General features: G+C 43.2%; 1 protein-coding gene across 4 annotated transcripts; it reads left to right on the forward strand.

The window, feature by feature from the left end:
* The first annotated feature begins 8,037 nt into the window (after positions 1-8,037).
* On the forward strand, positions 8,038-25,720 carry lipea (lipase, hormone-sensitive a). Of its 4 annotated transcripts, XM_083982501.1 has the most exons (14): positions 8,038-8,146; positions 8,275-8,410; positions 8,584-8,799; positions 11,396-11,643; positions 13,328-13,612; positions 14,891-14,981; positions 15,085-15,230; positions 16,252-16,437; positions 17,750-17,902; positions 19,555-19,699; positions 22,445-22,672; positions 23,919-24,298; positions 25,035-25,316; positions 25,368-25,720. In XM_083982501.1, exons 4-13 carry the CDS (start codon positions 11,404-11,406, stop codon positions 25,260-25,262), a joined length of 2,082 nt encoding a protein of 693 aa, XP_083838627.1. In that variant the 5' UTR covers positions 8,038-8,146; positions 8,275-8,410; positions 8,584-8,799; positions 11,396-11,403; the 3' UTR covers positions 25,263-25,316; positions 25,368-25,720. The 4 variants fall into 4 exon arrangements, with proteins under 4 accessions (XP_083838627.1, XP_083838629.1, XP_083838628.1 ...); XM_083982503.1 differs by lacking the exons at positions 8,038-8,146; positions 8,275-8,410 and having other exon boundaries at positions 8,468-8,799; XM_083982502.1 differs by lacking the exons at positions 8,038-8,146; positions 8,275-8,410 and having other exon boundaries at positions 8,518-8,799; positions 25,380-25,720.
* Positions 25,721-25,908: the final 188 nt, after the last annotated feature.

A 25,908-nucleotide genomic window follows, 5' to 3' on the forward strand; every position in this document is an offset into this window, starting at 1 on the left:
CTACTGTCTCCATGACTACTGTCCTCGTGTCCATTGTCTCCATGACTACTGTCTCCATGACTACTGTCCCCGTGACTACTGTCCCCATGACTACTGTCCTCGTGTCCACCGTCTCCGGTCGTCTCGTCCGTCCTGTTCCCGATGGCGTCCCCATGGTTACCCCTCACCGCGGCGACCCCGTCCACCATCAGCAGCACGGACAGAAACAGTGCAAATCGCCAGGACGACGCCATGTTTAAAAAAAAACTCCAGAGGGACAGAGAGACAGAGCAGCAGCCGTCTAACGTGTGGACAGGTCGACCTTCATCTCCTCGTCTGTCCTCACCTGTGTCCACATCCTCACCTGTCCTCCCTCTCTCTCCCTCCTTTTCTCCCTCCCTCCTTCTCTCTCTCTCTCCCTCCCTCTCTCTCTCTCTCTGCAGGTGTGTTACAGGTGAGGCTCGGCCCATTATCATGCTGCTCTGACTCCGCCCACTCTGAACCCAGAACAGCTCGTTCCACCACTTCACTCAATGGGACTCTTGATTGTCCTTTCTTCCTTCTTTCTTTCTTTCTTTCTTTCTTTCTTTCTTTCTTTCTTTCTTTCTTTCTTTCTTTCTTCTCACTCACTTTCTCAGAGGAACTTTGTTACTGACTTGATTTGAACCGATTAAAGGAATTTTGATTAACACTTTATTTGACGTCTATCTCTAACGCATTATAACCATACTTATAATGAGTTATAATGAAGTAGCACTGTATATAATGCATTATAAATATAGTTAATAATCATAATAATATAGATAATGTGTTATAATTGGCTTGTGAACATGTATAACTATCATTATAAACAATCATAAATTATCATAATGTTTTATAACAATAAGCATAACACATCATAGAGAATTTTAAAATGGCTTATAAGATCAAGTATTATAATAGAGTTATAATGCTCTATAATGTGTTATGCTTATTGTTATAAACCCTTATGATAATTTATGAGTGTTTATAATGAGAGTTATACAGTGCTATAACTGCATTATAACTCAATATAAGTATGGTTATGGTAATATAATATAATGTAATGCGCTATAGAGATAGACGTCAAATAAAGTGTTACCGGAATTTTTTCTTCTTCTTACATTTGACAGTTTCTTTTCCTCTTGACCTCAGTTGTGACATCAGTGGGTTTTATTTCTTTGTCAGAAGAGACGATAAGAACCAGGAATTGATGAAATTCATGATGGAGAGAACAGAAGAGACAACAAGAACCAGGAGGAGGAGGAGGAGAAGCAGCTCAGACATTTCTAACAATGATTCAATAGATTAATCAATAATAAATGAATCACTTCCAGTTTGGTTCATTATGACGTCATTATCTGCAAAAACTCAATATCTTACCAAGAACATTTAGTCTTATTTCTAAAACAAATCTCATTCTACTTAAAATAAGACTCATCACATTTAAAAAAGGAGCTTGTGTTTTTAGACACTTTTTAATTCTTTCAAGCAGATTTTCACTTCAAATAATCTGATAGTGGAGCAAGTTTTTCTTTCTTATTACAATCACAAAAAACCTGCTTTCACTGGCAGATTTTTCTACTTATTTCAAGTGAAAATTAGTTTGAAACAAGTGAAAATGATCTAAAAACAAGTGAATTTTTAGGTGATGAGTCTCATTTTAAGTGGAAAGAGTTTAGTTTTGACTAGAAATGAGACATTTTGACAAGAAATAAGACAAATATTCTTGGAAAGATTTTGTTTTTTTTTTCAGTGTGACTCGGGTGTTGATGCTGTTGACCCCTCTGGGCCACCGTAACCACAGAAACCTGGGTAAGACTGAGGTGCAACGTGTTTCTCCTCCTGGGGCGTCTGATATCGGAGACAAACGTCCACAGGAAGTGTCCACCGACCGGATGACGGGCGGTTTGACCCGTTTGTCTCCCTTATTGGAAATGAAGCTTCACCCCCGGGACAACAGACGGCGTGTTGACCCTTCATGGCCACCATCCGCGGTGTGTTTAGGTGACACAGGACGTGTAAATGAACCCGAGTTTGGACGTCTTGTCTCTTTTCCACGAGTCGTTAATCACAGTTTAAACTTTAAACTTCAAACTGGTCTCAGGTCAGATCTGGGTTTTCCTCCGTTTCACTAGAAATACCACAGAACAAACGCACACAGACAGAGCGTTTCTGTAAATCTGTTCCTGCTCTTTGTGTTTAACTTGGACTCACACTCACACACACACACACACACACACACACTGAGCTCTTTGTTTAACTGCAGCTTCTTCACAAACACCAAAAGAAACCACGAGACGTTCAGGGTCGGTTTCCTTCTTCTCCTACATCTCATCCCTTCTTGTTCACCTGTTCACTCAAACACAAACACACCCATGTGCGTGTGTGTGTGTGTGTGTGTGTGTGTGTGTGTGTGTGTATGTCTGTGTGTCGTCCCTTATTTCCTCGCAGCCTGTGTCTGTGTCTGTTTCTGTGTCGTCCTGAAACCTGCAGAGTCATTTTCACCCTGATGCTGCAGGAAGTCGTTTGCACGGCAGCTCTGTTGACGGTCGGTCAGTGAACGCCTCATCCAGGAGCAGAGGTCAGAGGTCAAGCTAGCTGGGGGTCATCAACCAGGTCGGCACGGTGACCGGCAGTGTTACTAGTTACTAGTAACTATTTCCCCAAAAAGTAACCGAGTTAATAACTACATGATAAAAGTAATTAAAGGGACAACAAGGAGTTTCTATTTGGTTATAAAAAGTCTCACGTTAATGTGGATGAATCTACGTCACCCACACTTGTTAATGGGCCCATTTTCGATAAATATATCGTTTTGTCTCTATCGTTATTTTGTTATTATTAGTGGTGGCGGAAACGCTGGTCGTTTCTTTACTTTCGGTTTCGTGGCGAGTCATGAGAATAACGCCGCCGAATCGCCGTTTATGGTCGGAACCACGACGGTATCTGATCGTCTTCGAACCTCTGACTTTAATTCTTGATGAATGAAAACATGAGTCCGCGCGGAGGCTCATAAATGTAGTGTGAAAACGCTTCGCTTTTCCAAAACTCCTCGTAGTCCCTTTAATTACAAGCAAAGTAACTATTGCTCCACGACACTGTATCCCTCCGCCAAACGTTACTGAGGAAAACAGAGACTTTTGTCCTACTCGCTACTGAAAAAAGTAGTGCTGTTAGACAGTAACGCTGTTATTTTACGCCGTTTCCCATCACTGGTGACTGGCTGCGATGACGGTTCTGACCTCAGCGTGATGTCATACAGGGCTGCAACTAACGATTATTTTCACTATCGATTCATCTGTCAATTATTTAAATGATTAATCAATTAGTTGTTTGGTCAATAAAATGTTATAAAATGTTGAAAAACATCAATCAGTGTTTCTCAAACCACCAGACGACGTCCTCAAATGTCTCGTTTTGTCCACAAACCAAAGAGAGACTCAGTTTATTGTCATAAAGGAACAAAGAAACCAGAAATATTCACATTTAAGAAGCTGGAATCAGAGAATCTGGACTTTTTTTCTTTAAAAAAAACTACTCAAACTGATTATTAGTTTATCAGAATAGTTGATGATTAATTTAATAACCGAATTGCTCTAGTCATCACATTTATATTCACTTTAACCACAGACACAGGAAACCAAGGTTCAAGAACTGATCGATGAGACCAATAATCAATAATCAATCATGTAACCACTGATCCACTTCATCAAACCCTTTTATTGATCTGTATCATGTGGTTCTGATCGGTTCTCTGGTTCATTAAAGGAATGTTGATCAGACCAAACTAGACGAGTGACGACGTCGCTCTGAGCTCTGGGATCATTGATTACAGGGCTTCATATTATTTTATTGATGAATGAGTCATTAAGCTAATAACTAATAATCATTAGCTGTAGTTGAGTCCCATGACAGCTGGTGTTCTGTGTCATTAGCAGCAGGTTAATGAGTGAGGGACAGTTCTGCTGAGTCATGAGACAGTTCTGCTGAGTCATGGAGGAAGTGTCTGGAGTTTTCCCGCATCAATGTTTGTCGTTGATACAGTAGATTTCACTGTTTCCCATCAGTTTCTGTGGTTTCATGCCCACGAGGTTCCTGTTCAGTAATAATGATTAAATATTAACGACAGATTTAACGCGATTTCTTCAACGTCTGAGACTCAAACACAAATAAATATAAAACACAAAGAGTCTGAACTGTTTCTCTGTGATGAACCTGAACGCCTCAGAGCAGCAGACGTGTTGAGTCAACATAGACTCACACAGGTATTTATATATATATTATTACTTTATAACGACACGACAACTGTACCAATAATAGTTTAAATTTCAAAGTGATGTAGCTACCTGTGTGATCTGGGTCGACTTGATCTTCCAAAGAGAGACAAATACATTCTGAGAGTGTAAAAAGGCTTTGACCAGAAAGTGGTTTAAAAAAGACAAACCAACAATTAATGAGTGGATTGATAATATCATTTATAATATATAGGCTTTGTTATGGAAAGAATTACATTCAAACTCAAAAACCAAACTGATATTTTTGAAGAGAACGGGTTGAAATGGCTCAGCTACGTGTCGACTGTAAGACCTGAGTTCATATAGATCACAAAGATAAGGCCAAACCCTTGATTAAGAAATGTTTTGTTCCATCTTAACTTTTGCACATGCCACTTTTAACATGTTTAACATTTTAACTGTGATCCTTTTAAATATAAAATAGTATTCTTTTTGCACATATGCACATAGAGCACTTTATTGACCGATCAACCTCACTTGTCTTGTTTTTTAATCTATTTATATATATACACATATATTTTCTGTTTGTGCCAAGAGTCAGTCAAACGAAATTTCGTTCTATGCACACTGTGTATTTTGAATGACAATAAAGTACCTATTCTATTCTATTCTATTCTATTCTCAAGAAGCATCCTTTTTATGTATGATGTTTGACTCCGCTGTTTCATTTAAAATAAATCCTCCCCTTGTCATGTTGTTTGTTATGTGCCCAGTTGGCACATATGTGTAGGCTATATTACTGTAAATAAAAAAAAAACTAATAAAAAGTAAATAATAATAAAAAACTGTATTGTCACAGTTTGGTCTGATTCAGTTTCCTCTGGATTTTCTTTCTCTTTTTTATTCACTTTAAATTTTGTTCACTGTTTTTCACCAAATCTAAGTCCTCATGTGTAAATCTACCTGGTGGCTTTAAACCTTGAGCCCAGTGTGGTGCAGGTCACCGGTCAACCACTAGAGGGCTCCACTGTCTGATCACTGGTCACAGTCTGAGCTTCTGTTATTAAGGATCAAGGACTTCTTTATTATAATAATAATAAATTGAATTGAATTGAATTGAATTGAATACACCTTGGCACAGTAAATCTTCTGCCGTAGCGAAGCAGAGTGAACCCCTTCATCCTGATGATGATGTTGTAAAGATCATTTAAATTTTAGATGGTTTAGGTCACGCCTGCAACTCTGCTGCAGTCGATTATAACTGAACTACATCTGACTGGAAAACATGAAAATAACTACCGGTAAATGTTTCAGAATCATAAACTTTATTGATCCTCAGGCAGAGTGACAGCAGAGAAGAGATGAGATGAAACAGGTTAAAAAACAAATATAGTACAAGATGAACATTTACATTAAAGCAGAAGTTAGCAGTCCCCGCCCTCGTCCCTACGTCACCACATTCACGCGCATCCCTTGGCTGCACACACAGAGAGGACCGCCCCTTTATGCCGTTCTCTCTCCTCATTGGATAAAGGTTGTAGGATACAAGGAAAGTTTTCTCCTCGGCTCAGAGCAGAGCAGAGTGACTGACAGACCCGTGTTTCAGACCAAACACTCTATAGAAGTGATTGCTGTCGGAAGATAGAACTATTTAAGACTTATATTACAGTTTTTCTCTGTTGGTTTGGCTCATTTCTTGAAACAGAAATTACATTCTTAAAACTATAAGACCATTTGGCCAAACAGTCTTACAGTTCTGCACAACATTACAGCTCACTAGCAAAAGCGCATATCTCTCCCAAAACTGTTCACACATGCTTCAAAACTAGATTCCTTTACCATGTAAAGTGTCAGTACCATCAAAATGGCAAAGATCTTTCTCAATTGCTTTTGGCTCATTTGCATTCACTTAGTGCTTTTACCAAAAATAAACTGGATGGTTCAGCATAACACCATGGATGAGCTGCAGAACCTCATATCTCTCCCAAAACAGTTTACTTATGTGTCAAAACCAAACTTCTTTCTCATGTAAGTAGTCAGTGCCCCCAAAATGCATCATCCCTGTGGCATTCTGTGAGAACTGCAAGTCAAAATGCTTAGATGTTTTATACGTCTCTGCCATAGTGACAAAACATCTAAGAAAAGGACTTTACAGTAAGAGCAGCCTCCAAAGTTTGACATCACACACACTGCACTCATATTGCCAAGGAAATTGTAACCATTTTTATTCACATAGCCTACATAAAGTAACTCAAGATTATGTACTGTAAAAACAAAATGTATAGGCCTACAGTTCTCTGTAGCTACATGTATGAAATATGAACACAAAAAAAAAACACCAAGCCTTTGGTGCAGTAAACAAAGTTTCACGAGTAGAGACATTTTCACTGGTCATCACTGTCATCACCCTCTGTCTCCTGGCCACCATCTTCATCCTCCTGACCATCCATACGCTGCGCTTTGATTGGCCACATATTTTCATCAACATCACAGCGGATATTTTCCCTTGCGTGGTCTATAATTGTGGCCCGAATTTCATCAGGCACAACTCTGTGTCTTCTTGCTCCTCGGCCTCTTCCGCCTATTCCACCACGCATCCGCACTCCTCCTCCTCTTCTTCTTCTTCCTCCTCTTCCTCTTCCTTGAGCAGGGAGTTGCTCATGATAATTTTCTTGGCCAGGTACCTCCATGCAGCATTCACAATCATAGACAGCACCAGTCAGGTAGCTAAACAGCTGATCTGAACTCCTCCTTCGTTAGTCAAGTTCTAATTTCACCTGACTGTCAATTACTGTCATGAATTTATGTAATGCTGCAAGAAATTCATATGGTTTTCATGGTATTAGCCTACAGTATGTTGACTAATTTTGACAGTTGAACAGACTATTGTGCATATGATGATTTACACAGTGAAATCATGCTGACATGTTTTGGAGAGAGCAACCATTAGACTGAGAATCAACTAGTCAGCTTAGATCAGCAAGATCTATTCATTTGGAAAATGTGCTAAATGTATGCTCATTGTGCTAACTCTAGGGTACTTGTACATAACCATTTGCAAAGATGCACTAAGACACTTGAGACATGTACTAAGACATTTGCAATTTGATGAAATCAATGAGAAATGCCATTCTGTTGTGAACATTTGCAAGGTGGTTTGGAGATTTGTCCATGTTATTTTGAGAATGTAATTTCTGTTTCAAGAATTGAGCCAAACCAATAGAGAAAAACTGTAACACAAACATTCCGCTTTAAATATAAAAACATTTGAGAAATGACAGAATATGTGAGTTTTAAGACTCAGTGTCATGATTCACTGCGACACTTGAACACAACATCAGTGTCATGATTCACTCAGGATGTTATGCCATAGCAACAGGTTATTACACACCTCTATGCAATGTTCAGGGTCCAGCTCCAGTTCACCGGCTGTGTGTGTGTGTGTGTGTGTGTGTCTGAGGCTGATTAAAAACAAACACTGACAGATTACTGGATCAATAAATATATAATAATAATAACAATACTTTACTGTAAAATATGAAGAAATTTTAACTTCAAAGTTAACACACACAGCTGGTGAAGTGGAGCTGGACCCTGAACATTGCATAGCTACAGGTGTGTGTGTAATAACCTGTTGCTGTGGCATAACATCCTGAGTGAGTCATGACACTGATGTTGTGTTCAAGTGTCGCAGTAAGTCTTAAAACTCACATATTCTGTCATTTATCAAATGTTTTTATATTTAAAGCGGAATGTTTGTGTTAATATAAGTCTTAAATAGTTCTATCTTCCGACAGCAATCACTTACATAGAGTGTTTGGTCTGAAACACGGGTCTGTCAGTCACTCTGCTCTGCTCTGAGCCGAGGAGAAAACTTTGAACTGGAGCTGGACCCTGAACATTGCATAGAGGTGTGTGTAACCTGTTGCTATGGCACGCGCCCATGGATGTATTATGCACGCGCCCCCCACCCACCTTGCGCTCTTCGCCACGTGCCAGGACGAAGTCACATTGTTACATGTCTGTCTTCTTTTTACAGTCTATGGTCTCAGTCTGTTGGTGAAACAGGAACTTTTTGATCATATCAACACACCACCAACACGTGACGTTACCCAGCATTCCCCGGGCCACCGCACACCGGAGGAGGAGGAGGAGGAGGAAGAAGATGCGGCTCGGTGAGTGAATAGTCCGCGTGAAACAGCGCGGAATGATACAGAAATAGAAATATAAAACTAGTAGTAGTATCTGTGTCATTTGTAGCCTATCTGTCAGTTGTTGGTTGTGACGCAGCCTGGACGTTTAGTGACGGATATGAAACTACGTCATCCGGTGTCGACGGTGTTTTCAGAAACAGGAAGCAACAGGGCGCGCGACTGGACTGAACTGGGACTAAACCGGGTCTGAACCGGATCTAAAGTTGGCACCGGGACCAGGACCAGAACCAGGAGGACCGGACCCCCCCTCAGCAGCACGGCGGAGAGGAGGGTGTGTGTGTCGGTGTGTGTGTCCACTCCACACCGGCCGGCGGAGCTCCGGGGGCTGACGTCACGATCAGCTGTTTGAGGTGCGGGTCAGAGGCTTTTATTTTGGTGACCTAGATACGGTAGAAGGCTAATAACGTTTACGATGATGTCATGATGATAGGCTACATCATGAAGAGTAGTACTGCTGGTTGCCATGGAGACGGTGTGTTTGTTTTTAATATTGGAAACAACATTTTCATAAACAGTCTAAAATAATTTAAATAGAAATGACACAAACTTTCAATTTTATTTTGAAAGTTCAGCTCAGAGTCACATCCTCATTCACATATTTATTCTATATATTGATCATTATTCACAGTATATGAAACCTGTTTCCTTCATGTCCGTCTAAAGTTCAGAACTCGGCCTGTTTTCTCTCTGAGGATCAATAAAGTTTCTGATTGAGAAACAGTAGAAACAAGTCATTGATCAGCTGATTTGAGCCAACTGATGATCATAAGTATTGATCCAGGACCAGGACAGAGGTCTGGAGTATTGACTGTTTCCTCCTCCACAGTCTGAAGTCTGATGCAGGCCTGTGTTGTGTTGTTGTTGTGTTGTTGTTGGAGGCCAGACACACACACACACACACACACACACACACACACACACACACACACACACACACACACACACACACACACACACACACACACACACACACACACACACACTCAGACGGTTGTGTCAGCTGCTGATCAAACAGAGCGGTGATTCTCCAGCTGCTTCAGGCTGTGTGCTCTCTCTCTCTCTCTCTCTCTCTCTCTCTCACAGTGAGTCTCAGCTCTTTGTTTTTCACTTTAAATCATGTGTTTTTTAATATATTTGTACTTTGAATCTGTGTTTTATCTCTCAGTTGGTTTTTATGGTTCTGCTTTGAGCCAATCAGCAGTTAGAAGGAGCTCAGGAGACGACTAATCAGACTGTGTTTGTGTCATGTTGTACCAGGGCTCAGTCTGCCCCACATGGAGGCATCTGGCCTCTAAAATATGAGATGATGCAAGTACATTTTTCATGTATTTGCACATTTGCAACCAGTTAATTTGCTGGAAATGTGAATATTTGCTTTGCAAGCCGATTTAGACTGTGTGCTGCTATTATTCTGCTTGTGCCATTGTTACCATGGAGACCTGTGTCAGATCTGGAGAGAGTGTGTTGTTGAGACAGAGACAGGTCTGGAACAAAGTTCATTTTCTTCTGATTTGTCTGAAATGTGTCCATTTTAGTGTCTAAATGTTCAGAAGAGATGTGTGTTATGATGAAATGAGTCCAATATTAGGGTTAGGGTTTAGGGATGCACATGATTAACCGTTTAACCGTTAACAAGAACTTTGACCGATTAATACTATCGGTTATTTATTTATTATTATTAGCTCCTTCTGTCGTCAACTCATGGGGGCGTGTCGACACGCGTGCCTTCAGTCATATTTCACAGCAAAAAGTTACACAGGAGGACTGACAGTATGTGCAGCCGCCGCCATGAAGGAAGGTCAGACAATAAATGTAGCTACACGGACATAGATGTGAATCACCTGTAACTACGGCGCTCCTCACAGAGGAGCTGTCAGAGGAGCTCTGCTGTTCCTTCAGCCTGGTGTTTGGCTGCACTTTGTATAAAAACAGTTCTACATTGGACGATCTAACCTCCATATGAGCGCGATCAGCTGAGACAGAGCACAGTGGATGTGGCGCTGCTCTGTCGCAGCGCACGTGTGTATTTAACGGCAAAAAAAAAAAAAAATTGGAGCGATAATTTTTTTTTTTTTTTTTTTGCTGTGCGCAGCAATCTTAATCTTATCGGTTAACGGTTAATAATCGGTTAATGAGCGTCGGTTATCGGTCAGAAAAAAATTTCTAAATGTGCATCCCTATTAGGGTTACTTCAGTGACTCTGGAGCGAAAGAATCAACCATAATCTGAGCTCACATTCACTTCTCCCATTGGAGTCAATAGACTCAAGACCTGCTGCTGCTGCTGGTCTCCTAAAGGGGGCGGAGTCACGGTCTGCTGGTCTCCTAAAGGGGGCGGAGTCATGGTCTGCTGGTCTCCTAAAGGGGGCGGAGTCACTGCCTGCTGGTCTCCTAAAGGAGGCGTAGTCACGGTCTGCTGGTCTCCTAAAGGGGGCGGAGTCATGGTCTGCTGGTCTCCTAAAGGAGGCGGAGTCACTGCCTGCTGGTCTCCTAAAGGGGGCGGAGTCACGGTCTGCTGGTCTCCTAAAGGGGGCGGAGTCATGGTCTGCTGGTCTCCTAAAGGGGGCGGAGTCACTGCCTGCTGGTCTCCTAAAGGAGGCGTAGTCACGGTCTGCTGGTCTCCTAAAGGGGGCGGAGTCACGGTCTGCTGGTCTCCTAAAGGGGGCGGAGTCATGGTCTGCTGGTCTCCTAAAGGGGGCGGAGTCACGGTCTGCTGGTCTCCTAAAGGGGGCGGAGCGTCTTGGTTTCTAAACCGTCACATGAAGTTCAGTAAACTTTATTTAAACGTCTGGACTCAGTTCAAAGGTTTCAATATTTTAATCAATATGTTTGTTTGAGGTTACTCCACATCTGGCCTGATGTTGTCTTCCTGCTGTGTCCTGATGATGATGATGTAATGATGATGTAATGATGATGACATCACCCCCCCCCCCCCCTCTCTCTGCAGCCTCAGACATGGACCATGAGGTTGTGTTTTCCACGCTGGACAACGTGTGTAAGGACACCGTCTCTGTTCTGTGTGGACCCTCTGAGTTGCCGTACGGAGCGGTTGCCGAGCGACTGGTCACGTGTCTGAGAGAGATCCAGGAACATGGCCGAGTCCTGCGGCCGCTGGTCGGCAGCTTCACCTCCGTCTTCCATCACTACGACTTCGACGACCAGACGCCCGGCAACGGCTACCGCACGCTGGTCAAGGTGAGGTCACAGTGTGATGTCACAGCCACAGTGTGATGTCATAGCCACAGTGTGATGTCACAGCCTCAGTGTGATGTCACAGCCACAGCTGGACCGGGTCATGTGACCTGTGACTGATTCTGCTAATGAGTTATCACACGATTATTGTCAGAGAAATAATCACGGTGTTACGATTATCACGATTTTTATGCATTAATTAATTTCACAACACTATGAATGTGTAAAATTAAAGCAGTACTAACGAACTTTCAGTTTTGGTTGAGTTTGGCGGCGCCTGTGGACCAAAGCGGTAGTGTTTTGCCTGAAGGAAGACTCCATTTCCCATGAACACTAGGGTGAAGCCCTGTAAATATCCTGCATTAAAATTAACGCTCATGCTCCTCAAAGTCGCTTAGTGCCAGAGAAAGAGATACAGACCCCCTCAGACCACGACAGAGGTGTCATTCAACTTGTTGTAAGTCGATGTATCATCACAAAAGTTATGAAAATATTTTATGAAGGTTGAAAAGTTCCTTAGTGTTGGTTTAAATATAGTCAAAATATAATTACATTACTCTTTTTTTTTTCAAAGGAGGTTAAATCGAACGCAACTGGACTTAGTTATTTGTCTAGGAAGACGTTTCACCTCTCATCCAAGAGGCTTCATCAGTTCATGTAGCAGCTGACCAGGCTGGGACTGGTCCAACTATCTGGTGTGGAGACTCAGTATTTAACCTCTTGTGTGGGCGTTCACAAGGGTGATGATGTCACTGGTTATTGTTGAATCTCCTGGGAAGGGATGAAAGGGCAGCATTGTAAATTGGAGATAGGTGGTGTCTCTCCCCTACCTACACCACCTATCTCCAATTTACAATGCTGCCCTTTCATCCCTTCCCAGGAGATTCAACAATCTAGCCTCAAAGAACAACCACTGTTCACAAGTGGCCTGTGACTCCAACGACTGTCGTTATAACAACATAGGGCACTAACGAAGTCGAAACCAACTTTCCATCAAAGACAGTCATTTAAACGACTGTCGTTGGCACTTGGAGCACAAAAGGGAACCAGTGACATCATCACCCTTGTGAACGCCCACACAAGAGGTTAAATAGTGAGTCTCCACAGCAGATAGTTGGACCAGTCCCAGCCTGGTCAGATGCTACATGAACTGATGAAGCCTCTTGGATGAAGGTGAAACGTCTTCCTAGACAAATAACTAAGTCCAGTTGCTTTCGATTTAACCTCCTTTGAAATACTATGACCTGGACAAATGAGAATATGCACCGGCTTACATTACTCATTGTTTACACAAAATATCTCAGGTATCTAATCTATTAATATATGACCAATTATTAACCCCCCAGGGGAAGTGTTTGAAATATTCAGGTCATAAATTGTCATCTATACCAAATGTTAACATTTATTTTAATCGTTTTTTGTTTTGTTTTGTTTTTTAATACAAATGACACACTAACATCTAAATTCCTACCAATTCAATGTTACGTTAGTTAAATGGACCAGTATCTGTGTATTTACCTTTATTTTGGCGCAACATCTGCCGATATGGCCCCAACATAATCTTTTTTGGGAAGTGACAGTATTTAGGAATCTTTACAATTAATTAATTGTGCCGTTTAATACCACGATTAATTGTGAAAACAAGTAATCGTGACATCCCTACTCCTCACCCGTCTCTCCCTCTCAGGTGTTGAACTCGTGTCTGCTGCACATCATCCAGAAGGTGCGCTACATCTTGTCCAACTACAGCGGCGCGTTCTTCCGGGCGGAGCACAACGCGGCGGAGCTGGAGTCGTACGGCGGCGCCCTGCGGCAGCTGCGCGCGCTGCTGCACCTGGCGCAGCAGCTGCTGCACGACAACGAGCGGGGGGAGCTGTACTCGCTGCAGGACGGAGAGCAGAGCCGCAGGTTCGTGCAGGAGTACAGCTCCATGCACAAGGCCTGTTTCTACGGCCGCTGTCTGGGCTTCCAGGTGAGGGGGGGGGGGTTAGATGTCTCACCTGTCTCACCAGTTCAACCAGGCTCAGGTGTTCAGAAGTAATCTGATCAGATTCTGGATCATTGATCAGATCAAATCTTGTTTCTAAACTAAAACCAGATCAGATCACGTGATCCAGTCTCTGTTTTAATCTGGATTAAACCCTCAGTTTGTGTTGATCAGAACGTTTTAGTCGGATCAGGAAAACTTTGATCAAGAACATCAGGATTATTCTGATCCAGCAGTTTGGTGGATTCAGGAACAACATGGGATTTAGATTAAAGGTGTACAGAAAAGAAAATTGAATTTGAGCCCACTCTGGGTCATAAAATTAGTGTAATAACTCATCTATCAGACGATGTAGGCCAAACTTTGTGCAAAATTCTATTTTTGAGTAAATCCGGGATGAAAGTGTGGTATTTTTTTTCCGCATTGGATAATGCAGGTGCACGGATTATACGTCAGCCTGCTCACGATTCATCAGCCACTGATATTGGATCCGTCATCCGTCATTCAAACGTCTGAGACACACAAACACACACACGGAGCTCGGTCTCGCCCCAAGCTTTGAATATCCCGCCCGCTCGATAACGACCAATCAAATTCGTTTTCCTAACTCGGGTAAACTCGTGTTGCAGCTCGTGACAACTCGGCGCGACAAACAGGACAAACGGCCATTTCTGTACACCTTTAAATTCAATCTGGTCAAATAAACAACATTTGAAGGATATAAACATTTATTGATTTATATTTTTCTCCTGATTTTTAAAAACCATCACTGTGATAAAGTAAATAAAGTAAACTTTTAAGACGCAGCAGCATCGAAACGTCTGCACCTTATTAAAGCTCTACAATTTATCGAGCGCTCCAGCTTCCTTTCATTTGGGTTCGGTCGTCAGTCAAGTCACCCACTTGATTCAGTATCTATAAATCAATAAATGTATAAATATGTTACATTATAAATGTTGTTTATTTGACCAGTTTGAATTGAATCTAAATCCCATGTTGTTCCTGAATCCACCAAACTGTTGGATCAGAATAATCCTGATGTTCTAGATCAAAGTTTTCCACAAACCGAGGGTTTGATCCGGATTAAAACAGAGACTGGATCACATGATCTGGTCTCAGGATCTGGTTTTAGTTTAGAAACAAGATTTGATCTGATCAATGATCCAGAATCTGATCAGATTTACTTCTGAACATCTGGACCCAGATGTTCAAAAGTTAATTACTGTTTGTGTTGCGTTCACTGACCCGTCTCTTGTGTGGTAGTTCTCCCCGACGCTGCGTCCCTTCCTGCAGACCGTGGTCATCAGCATGGTGTCGTACGGCGAGACGTACGGGAAGCAGCAGTCGGGTTTAGGTGAAGCTCCTCCTCCTTTTCGCTCTCACTTCCTGTGTTGACGTTTTCAGACGTGATGTCATCAGAATAAGCCCCTCCCCCTCCCGCCTCCCCCCTCCTGCAGGTCTGGCGGCGCTCTCTCTCCTCACGTCGGGGAAGTACGTCATGGACCCCGACCTGCGCGGCGCCGAGTTCGAGCGCATCACCCAGAACCTGGACCTGCAGTTCTGGAAGTCGTTCTGGAACCTGACGGAGTCGGGCCTGCTCTCGGTAGGCGGAGTCAACTAACCCGTCCATCACCGCATGTTTAAGTTTAATTTATTTATATAGCACCTTTAAAAGCAAAGAGCATTTGCACCAAAGTGCTTCACAGTCAACAGGTCACAGCATAAAACAACATCAATGCAACACAACAACATGATACTCTTCAATTAATCAAAGGAAGAGATACAAATTATCAAATCCCAGCATTATATAAAAACCAGATTAAGTGCTAGTTAAAAGCCAAAACATAGAAATGGGTCTTAAGGAAAGTCTCAACAGAGTCAGCTTTTCTAATGGCTTCTGGCAGGCTGTTCCAGAGTCGAGGGGCTGCAGCAGAAAAGGCCCGGTCCCCTGACTTTTCTTTCTGTGAGCGAGGCACAGCCAACATGCCACGATCTGAGGATCTGAGGGTTCTGGTGGTAGTGTAGGGCAGTGGTTCTCAACGTGGGGTCCGGGGACCCCTAGGGGTCCTTGAGAGATCTGAAGGGGGTCCCCAATTTATTTCTTGAAAATTTACCACTTTTTTCTGGAAGTTTTTATTTTTTTTTTACCACTTTTTCTAGATTTTTTAAAAACTTTTTTGTTTTGGAAATGTTACCACAAATTTTTACTTTTTTATTTTTATTTTGGACATTTTTTACGAGAAATTTTACCACTTTTTTAAAGAAAATGTTTATTTATTTTTATTTTTAACTTTTTTTTTTTGAGAATTTTTACCACTTCTTCCTAGAAATGTTTACTAAATGTTTTTGGAGAAATTGGACCACTTTTTTCCAGAAATTTCTCTATAATATTTCCAAAAATTCACGCCATTGGCCCTAATTTAAAAGTATAAAAAAGTAATGTTCTTCAGTCTCAGAACAAATATTTGTGTATTTCTGGTGTTTACTTCTAAATTTGGTCCAATGGGGGTCCGTGGTCTAATTTGTGTCAATTTAGGGGTCCTTGATGTACAAAAGGTTGAGAAGCACTGGTGTAGGGCATGTCTAACCTGTAACCGTCTCTCTGTCTCTCTCTGTGTCGTCAGGGCTTCAGCAGGATCGCCTCCACCCAGGTGCAGGTGAACTTCACCCTGACCGCCCCCCCCGTGCCCCTGCGCCTCCCCCTGGCCTCTGACCCCGCCCTCAGCGCCACCGTGGCCCCGCCCATCGCCCACTGGGGCCCGGGGCCGGTCAACATGCGCCTCATCTCCTACGAGCTCCGGGAGGGACAGGTATGACGTCACGCTCTCTCTCTGCTCCACTGACAGAGGTTACTGGTACTCAGAGTATAGAACCAATCTCCTTGTTGTTTACAACTACCTTCTGGTAGAAAACCAGCATGAGAACAATAGTGACGGACGAGAGTTTCGCTATATATATCTAATTTTTCATGTCACTATTTCACCGTTTAGACTAATCTAATGTTTGTAAAGTCTATAAAACCAATGATTGGACAAACATTACTATTGATGTGTGTACATTTTTTGTAATTAGTCATGGTTATCATAGATTAGCCGGGCTAACCGTTAGCTACCTGTTTAACTTTAATAACTCAATAAACGGTCCATGAAAAAATATTTTTTCCAGCGGATATCTGAGTTACAACATGACTGAGCTAACTGGAGTAGTTTCATGTCGTGTCCGACAACGGGAGGGTTTTAACAGCTGACGTCCTGGTGTTAGCTTAGCTGCTGCCGTTAGCTTAGCTGCTGCCCTTAGCTTAGCTACCGCCGTTAGCTTAGCTACCGTTAGCTGTCCCTGTCAGCTGCAGCCACTGATGCTTTCTAGACACTGTGATTCCCCCAAACTGAATAAATACAACACACAGCAACACAAAACACACACAAAGAAATAGTAATGTTTCTTCAATCATTTCAGATTTGTCTAAACGGTGATAGGGCGTGAATATATAGCCTAGCTAAACTCTCGTTTGTTACTGTTCTCATTCACATTACGTGCTGGTTTTCTACCCGGAAGTAGTTGTAAACAACAAGGCGATTCGGTCTATATTTACTTTAGAACAATATTACTCAGGTAAAAGTCAAAAGTAGCCATCCAGATATTTACTTTAGTTAGAGTAAGAAAGTACTTGGTGGAAAAACTACTCAAGTACTGAGTAACTGCTGAGTAACCTCTGAGATCAGAGCATGAATGAAAGCAGCCAGAACACGTTGTTGTAATAATGTTGTGTGGTCATGTGACTGCCTGGCTCCGTCTGATTGGTTAACGGAGTCTCATGACGGAGCCTCTGTTGATCGCTCATTGGATCGATACAAAGAAGTAGCGAGTAGCGAGAGGAACGTAGCTCAATGTAATAGAGTAAAAGTATCGCTACTTTTCCACACATACACTCTAAAAGTGCTGTGTTAAAACTACTCTGACAAGTTACTACTACCCACCTCCGGTTATTGATCAGCCTGATTGATTGATTGATTGATTGATTGATTGATTGATTGATTGATTGATTGATTGATTGATTGATTGATTGATTGATTGATTGATTGATTGCCCCCCCCCCCCCCCCCCCCCCCCTCCCCCCACCAGGACAGTGAGGAGCTCCTCTCCTTCTCCAGAACCGACCCGCCCCCCATCTCCGTCTCTCACCTGCCCTGGGTGCAGAAACAGCCTCGATCGCCCGGACTTCTGATCCACTTCCACGGAGGAGGCTTCGTGGCCCAGACGTCCCGGTCCCACGAGGTACTGACCCGGTTCTGGTCCTGGTACCGGTACCGGTTCTGGTTCTGGTTCTAGTTCTGGTACTCAGGGTTCCTACACAAGTATTGAAAGTATGGAATTTGATGTTATTCATTTCCAGGTCTGCAAAATGGAAACTATAGTGCAGAGTGTTACGCAGTACGGAATTAGTGCCTGGTTTAGTTGTTTGTCTGTCCAACTTAAAACCAAACTAACCAGACTGCTACATACTGTATCTGTTCAAAGATTGTGGGTCAAACTTTGGAGTTACATTTTCAAGCAGCATAGCTACACTAAAAGAATGTTGTCTCTTGCAAGTAATATCTCATCTGACCCCTCTCATGTGTTATTCGAGGAATATCAGCTTCTGCCATCAAACAGAAGGTTTAGAGTTCCACAAGCTCGACTGAACAGGCTGAGGAACTCTTTTGTCCCTCAGTCTGTCAAACTGTTAAATCAGAGTTTGGGCTCTAAGTCGACTAGACCCTAGGGTTCATGTACAGACAGAGCACTGGGAGTTGCACCAAAGACACATTGTAATGTTGGATTTATGTTGTGAATGGAGTTAGGAGGTAGTTTGTGTTTTTCTTTAAATGTGACCTTTGAGGGTAACATTTATGCTTTTTTGTAAATGTATGTTTTTGGTATTTTGTTATTATTTGTGTGAAACCTTGGACGTCATGGGACGCAAGACAAATTTCAGAGTGATCTGACAATAAAGTGTAATCTTATCTTATCTTATCTTATCTTAAATATATTTATAATAGAGAACCGAAGCGGAAGCAGGAAGTAACGGTCACCATGGGACCTCAACTCGGAAAAAGTCTCCATGTGAGTGAACGGGAGTGAAAGTTTTATTTCGTGATCCGATTGAATTGTGCCATGAGAAAAAAATATGACCTCTACCTGTTTAAAACATTGCGTTTCATGAAGAGAAATCAGCAGTTTGCCGTAAAACTTTTTTAGAATAAAACACACCAAATGCCGCCCTTTCCCGTGTCAGTTGGTGACGTATTTTTTGTGGGACACAGATCTGTAGTCCGTGGAGCATCTTCACACTAAATACATTCTTCTGTTGCCGTTTTACGATAAACTGCTGATTTTTTCGGATGAAACGTGATGTTTTAAACAGGTAGAGGTCATATTTTTTTCTCATGGCACAATTAAATCGGATCACGAAATTAAACTTTGACTCCCGTTCACTTACATGGAGACTTTTTCCGAGTTGAGGTCCCATGGCAACTGCTGCTTCCGCTTAGGCTCTCTATGACACTCCTCTGGGTTCGGGTTAGGTTAACTCTGAAGTTATCTGGGTTAATCTGGGTTCATTATTTTGTACCGAGCTACAATCTCTTGGAAAGTATTTGATGACATAATGGTATAGCTACAAGTTCAGAATAATGAAAACAAACGATTAATTGCATAATGTATTTACAGGATGAACATCTATTTACTCAAATGTAACTTATTATTTGATTTTTTTTTTACCTAGAGGTCTGGAAATGAGATAAAAGTAGGTCAAAGTAGTCCTTTGAAATTTCAAATGTGTAGGAACCCTGGGTACTTGTATGGGTAGTGGTAGTACTAGTGCAGGTTCTGGTTCTGGATGTTTCTGAGTTGAGATGAGTCTGATTCTTGTGTTTCCATGGCGACAGAACTACATCCGGTCCTGGTCCCAGCAGCTGAACGTTCCCGTCCTCTCCGTGGACTACTCCCTGTCTCCCGAGGCTCCGTTCCCCAGAGCGCTGGAGGAATGTTTCTATTCATACTGCTGGGCCCTGAAGCACTGCCACCTGCTGGGTGAGTCGACCAATCACAGCCTGGCACTGTCTGACTGGACCAATCACAGCCTGGCACTGTCTGACTGGACCAATAGGGTTTATGCCGAGCTCCACTACTTCCTGAACTTAAACTAGTCTGGGGCCGTTGACTCACTGTTTTGGTAGGAAACAGAACCAGGGCGAGAGAGACAGACCTTTCCGTCACAATAAAAGCACCGAGCTAATAAAATGCGGTAAAACTCTTTAATTTAAGGAATATAATTTACAAGAAAGTCCCCGAGCCATTAAGTTAACATTTTGCTTTTATTGTATTACAAGTTAATGTCTATTTTATAAGTTTTATGTTGGTGAACACTTTTATTTTGGTGAATTTGGTGATTTCGGTATCCGCCACAGATGGGAACCGGAATGCAGACAAAATTCGGAGTTAACACAGGGTTCTTACGGATCCTTAAAAAGTCTTACCTTTTAAGGCATTGAATTCAGTAATCTAAAAACAAGGCCTTAATTGGCATTAAAATGTCTTAAATCAAAATTTCAAACGTCTTAAAAAGGTTAACACTTGGTAAGTGGGATTTTATGATTAAAATTAGTCTCAAATCTCAAAATAATTGGTAACATTCTGACATAGAGAAGTTAGTGGCGGCCGTCAACGCTAAATTTCTTACCGCCACCAGCTCCCAAATCAGTTTCCCCCCCAATCATTCATGTAGCAGTCACTTTACCTTGGACCACATAGGAAAGTGGGTAAAATTGTCCCTAACCCTATGTAATAGATGTGGTGAGGTTTTTTTTTTTTTTTTTTTTTGCATTTGTGTTTATTGTGAAGTCGGTCTTAAATTTCATTTCAAGTGGCTTTAAAAACGTCTTAAAAAGTCTTAAATTTAAGTTGGCTTAAGCTGTAGGAACCCTGTAACAGACACCAGGCTCTTCGCTTGTCTGAAGAGCTTGGTGACGCGAGGCTAAACTTAAACAGGCGCCTTTACTTCCTGTCTTACATTATTGGACAAGCTGGTTACTCCAGGTGTGTCTGACCATTGTTGTGTCTACTGAGGTCAGAGTCACAGACACCTGGAGGAACCACAACCATAGACTGTAAAAAGAATGGACGTAGCGTCCGTGACGTCACCCATTGGTTTGGGGGAGTCTGTTTTGTGCCGCTACTACGGGGCTTTGAGCCGCGCCATGTTGGATTCTACTTGCCATATTTGGAGCGGTGCGGCCGTTGGCCGGCCGAGAGCCCGCCCACTGGCCTCGTAACAGCGGTCGCCGGACCTGTCACTCAACGGTTCTGCTCCCTAATTGGCCAGAACTTTAAACCTAATAATAGTAAAACGGTAGAGTTTAAAAAAAATTCACCCCCCTCAGAGTGTGTGCGGGGGTAGAAACTATCGATTGAGACCAAAAAAATAAAATGTACCAGGCTGTAAATATGTTTTTTTAAGCTGTAAAATCAGCTATTTTAACATGGGGCTCAATTGGAGTTGCTCCCTTCTGGAGCCAGCCCCCAGCGACAGCCGAGGGGATTGCAGCTTTTTGAATGCGGAAGTGAGCTTCACTTCTCAGACCGACAACTGCCCCCTTGACCACAACCAGTTTGTCCAATAATGTAAGACAGGAAGTAAAGGAGCTTGTTTAAGTTCAAGAAGTAGTGGAGCTCAGCATAAAGCCTATCACAGCCTATTGCTGTCTGACTGGACCAATCACAGCGTAGGAACAGCAGCTCAGGCTTTTATCTGCTTCAGCTGCTGAACTGAGCCGTCATCTACCAGAGAGACAGGCGTCTACATGGGACAGGCTTTTATTTCATCTAGAACAGAGAGTAAACTCCTCTCCACTGGTTCTGTTGTTGCTGTTTAAAGAGTCAGAACAGAAGGAAAGAGTCGGATCCAGAGCAGCTTCAATTACTGGTTTAATCAGCACTGGACAGAAACATATACTAACGTTTTTGGCTGCATTCTGGTGAGAATTAATGCTGGTGGGTCCGGCTGCGACGGGTCTGAGCTTCAACACCCACGGGCCAGGTTTTAATGTTCAGGCCCGTAACCTAACCCAAACTGTAGCAGGAATGAAGCAGCTTAGAAAGGGCTTGAACAGGCGATCATGGGCTTTGAGAGGTTTTGTTCATTCACAAGAACTTGTAGAAAATAGAAACAGACCCGACTTCTAACTGAGACTCAAACCTGCAGCCAGACCCGGTCCAGTTCAGGAGACCAGAGTCTGGTTGAGACTTTACACTGATCTGTTACATGTTACATTTATATGACATGAATGTTTCTATGATGCTGTTAAATAAAATCAAACACATGTTGGTTGGTTTGAATGAAGTGACTTCAAGTCAAGTCAAGAAATGTATTGCTATAACAACAAGTGGTAGGTTGTTCAGTATAAACTCCCACACTCACCTGAGCTGATAATAATAATCATCATAATAATCATCATAATCTTTATTGTCCACAATGTAGAAATTTGTCTTTGGCTTCACATACAAAAACACACAGTAAATAAATAACACATCATTCAATACACACAACAGTAATAAGAATGTGTTCATGAGTTCAGTATAAATGATAATAGTGCACGTACACAGTCTGTTGACTGACGGCTGCACATGGAGTTAACGTGGACTCAGTGTATCAGTCACTATCAGTCACATGGTGGAAACATTAACTTATAGACTTATCACCTGTGTGTGTGTGTGTGTGCGTGTGTGCGTGTGTGTGTGTGTGTGTGTGTGTGTGTGTCTCTGTGTGTGTGTGTGCAGGCTCCACGGCGGAGCGTGTGTGTCTGGCGGGCGACAGCGCCGGGGGGAACCTGTGTGTCACCGTCTCCATGAAGGCCTTGTCCACCGGCATCCGAGTCCCCGACGGCATCATGGCCGCCTACCCCGCCACCCTGCTCACCACCGACGCCTCGCCGTCCCGCCTGCTCACGCTCATCGACCCCATGCTGCCGCTCGGCGTGCTCGCCAAGTGCATCAACGCCTACGCAGGTCTGTCTTCTTCCTCTTCGTCTTCTTCCTAGGAAATCCTACTTCCCATGGATGAAAAATCACCAACTTTGCACAAGATTTACTCAACTCCAAGGACATGTCAATATTCCCTCTGGGGGGGGGGGGGGGGGGCACAATAAGCGTTTAGATCTAAAAACTTTGAATATTCCTACCAAACCAACCGTACCTGCTTCAGTTTTACAACTTTAACCAAAATGTCGCCCCAATACTTTAGACACTTTTGTACATTTAAAGGGACAACGAGGAGTTTTGGAAAAGCGAAGCGTTTCCACACTACATTTATGAGCCTCCGCGCACCGTAAAATTCTTTTGACCGGCGCAAGACAGACTCATGTTTTCATTCATCAAGAATTAAAGTCAGAGGTTCAAAGACGATCACATACCGTCGTAGTTCTGACCATAAACGGCGATTCAGCTGCGTTATTCTCATGACTCGTTGCGAAACCGAAAGTAAAAAACGCTGGTTGGCTCGACCAGCATCTCCGCCACCACTAATAATAACAAAATAACGATAGAGACAGAACGATATATTTATCGAAAATGGGCCCATTAACAAGTGGTAACGTAGATTCATCCACATTAACGTGAGACTTTTTTATAACCGAATAGAAACTCCTCGTTGTCCCTTTAAACTCAGTACAAATTATAAAGTCCATCACTCTGTTTTTTTCAAAAACTGTAAAATTTATTAAACTTTTCTTCTCCTGCAATTTTTGTTCAACTGTCCCCAAATGTGCTGCGACTGCGTCTTCAGACCGTCCTCCACAAAGTTTTTGATATTTGAAACACTGAGCCACCGGTGCATGGACTGTAAACTTAAACCAGACAATTCTTGATAAATACATTTTCAATCTTCCTGAAAAACAAAGACAATATTTTGGAGTCGTGGTCGATGAAGTTTTGAAAAACTGAATTTTTGAGAACGTTTTTATTGTGTCTTGATAGGTATTACTCCAACTTATACTATAAGACCAATATAACCACGGACCACTTCTTGCTTCACTAGGCAGATCTTCCTTTTGTTGAACTCGATCTCAACTTTGGTACAGGAGTGCCCTCTAGTGACAGTTCTATGTAACATGTCATTGCAGATCAACGGTGTCCGTAAGAGGACATTAATCAACCCAATATATAACAGTTTTGAATTCTGCTCTCATGTGAACAACTGGAGTCAATGTAAGAGGCATTTTTACATTTTTATTATTATTATAATTAACCCCTCCAGGTGCAGACTCGTCCTCGGTGCAGCCCTCGGTGGGGGGGGGCAGCCTCAGCGCTCTGGGCCGGGACACGGCGCTGCTGCTCAGCGACCTGACGCACGGCGCCTCCAACTGGATCCAGTCTCTCCTGGATCCCACACGCAGCGCGGCCGCATCCCAGCGGCGGTCCGGGACCCACAGGGCGCCGTCGGGCCACGCCCCCCACCCCGGCCCCGGCCCCGCCCCCGAGGGCCAGGTGGATTACCCACAAGGCTTTGAGCCGCTGCGCTCCGAGTGCCGTGCCTTCATCCGGCCGACGTCCTGCCCCATCATCAGGAACCCGTTTGTGTCGCCGCTGCTCGCTCCGGACAACCTGCTGAGAGGGCTGCCCCCGGTGCACATCGTGGTGAGACACACACACACACACACACACACACACACACACCTGGACACACACACACACACACACACACACACACACACACACACACACACACACACACACACACACACCTCACACATTCATCCTGTGGTCGTGGAGAAGATGTTCATCTGTTTCAGAAGGGTTACATTATAAAACATCTAAGGAGATTACTGAGATGGAAACTGGGTTAAAGGGATAGTTCAACATTTTAGCAAATTGGCCCATTGCCATAATCCCTATATGAGACAGAGTTGTTGTAGAGGTAAATACAGAGACTGCTTGATGAAAAACTGTCCCTGAAGGCAACGCGCATCAGCGGTTTTGCATGAATTTCCCTCTAAAACAACTCTGTGTGGTAACGTTGTGTTATTATCTCATAGCGTGGTGAATGTGCAGGTCACAACTTGTCCACCAGAGCGTTGTGGAGTTGTTGGATTGTGTATTTGATGAGTTTTAATGAGGGAAACCAAGAAATCCCATAATGAGCCTCCGTAGCGTAGCTCTGAGCAGCTCACGGCTCTGCTCCGCCGTTCTAAAAATATCTTGCACCGACAATTAAAGGTAACGAACCTACTGCTATGACTATAGGGATTATGGCAATGGGCCAATTTGACAAAATGTTGAACTATTCCTTTAAGAACTTGTCCAACGCATTATTAAAAATTGGAAGGAGAGGGAGAAACCAGCCGTGACCTCTGACCTCTGTCGTCCTCCTCAGGCCTCGGCTCTGGACGCGCTGCTGGACGACTCGGTGATGTTTGCGAAGCGGCTGCGTGCCATCGGTCAGCCGGTGACGCTGATGGTGGTGGAGGATCTGCCGCACGGCTTCCTCAGCCTGTCGCAGATCGCCAAGGAGACGGAGGTCGCCACCGCCGCCTGCGTGGCCAGGATCAGGGACGTGTTCGAGTCCCACGATCAGGGGGGGGGAGGGGCAATAAAGCAATAAACCTACGGAGGTGAGAAGCTGTGGAGCCGCACAACAATAACAACACCAGCAGCTGTGATGATGATGATGATGATGATGATGATGATGATGAAGACGAAGACGAAGACGAAGACGAAGACGATGACGATGATGACGAAGAACCAGGATGAACTTCCTACCGAGTTGAACACAAACAGGAAACAGGAAGCTGCTGTGCCTTCAAATTAAAACGCTGCTGTTTGAACTCTCATTGATAACATTAATGATGATATTATTATTAATATTATTAATAATAATAATGATAATAATAATATTAATGTGTAGAGTAATAGTATGACCTGTCACATGTTTACAGTTTATTGATCCGAGGCCTTCACCTTGTCTCCGCCTGCAGCCGGCGTCTGTGGGCGGAGCTTAACACTGTAGAGGAACTAGAGTTTATACATCAAGTCTTTAATAAAGCACAACTACAACCAGCAGCGCTGTGCGTGCGTGGGATTATTTCAAGCTCTGACGTCACCGTGACGTCACCGCGGAGACGTCACCGTGGAAACGCCTCCCGCCTGCTGAACCTGCCGACCCGATGGACCGACCAGACGTCGGGGTCACAGCTTGGTGCTTCTCATCAACTCAGGGTTAGAGTTAGTTAGTCTGCTGCTGTTTGTTC

Source organism: Trachurus trachurus, assembly GCF_905171665.1.
Source record: "Trachurus trachurus genome assembly, chromosome: 11".
In the NCBI taxonomy this organism is placed as follows: Eukaryota; Metazoa; Chordata; class Actinopteri; order Carangiformes; family Carangidae; genus Trachurus; species Trachurus trachurus.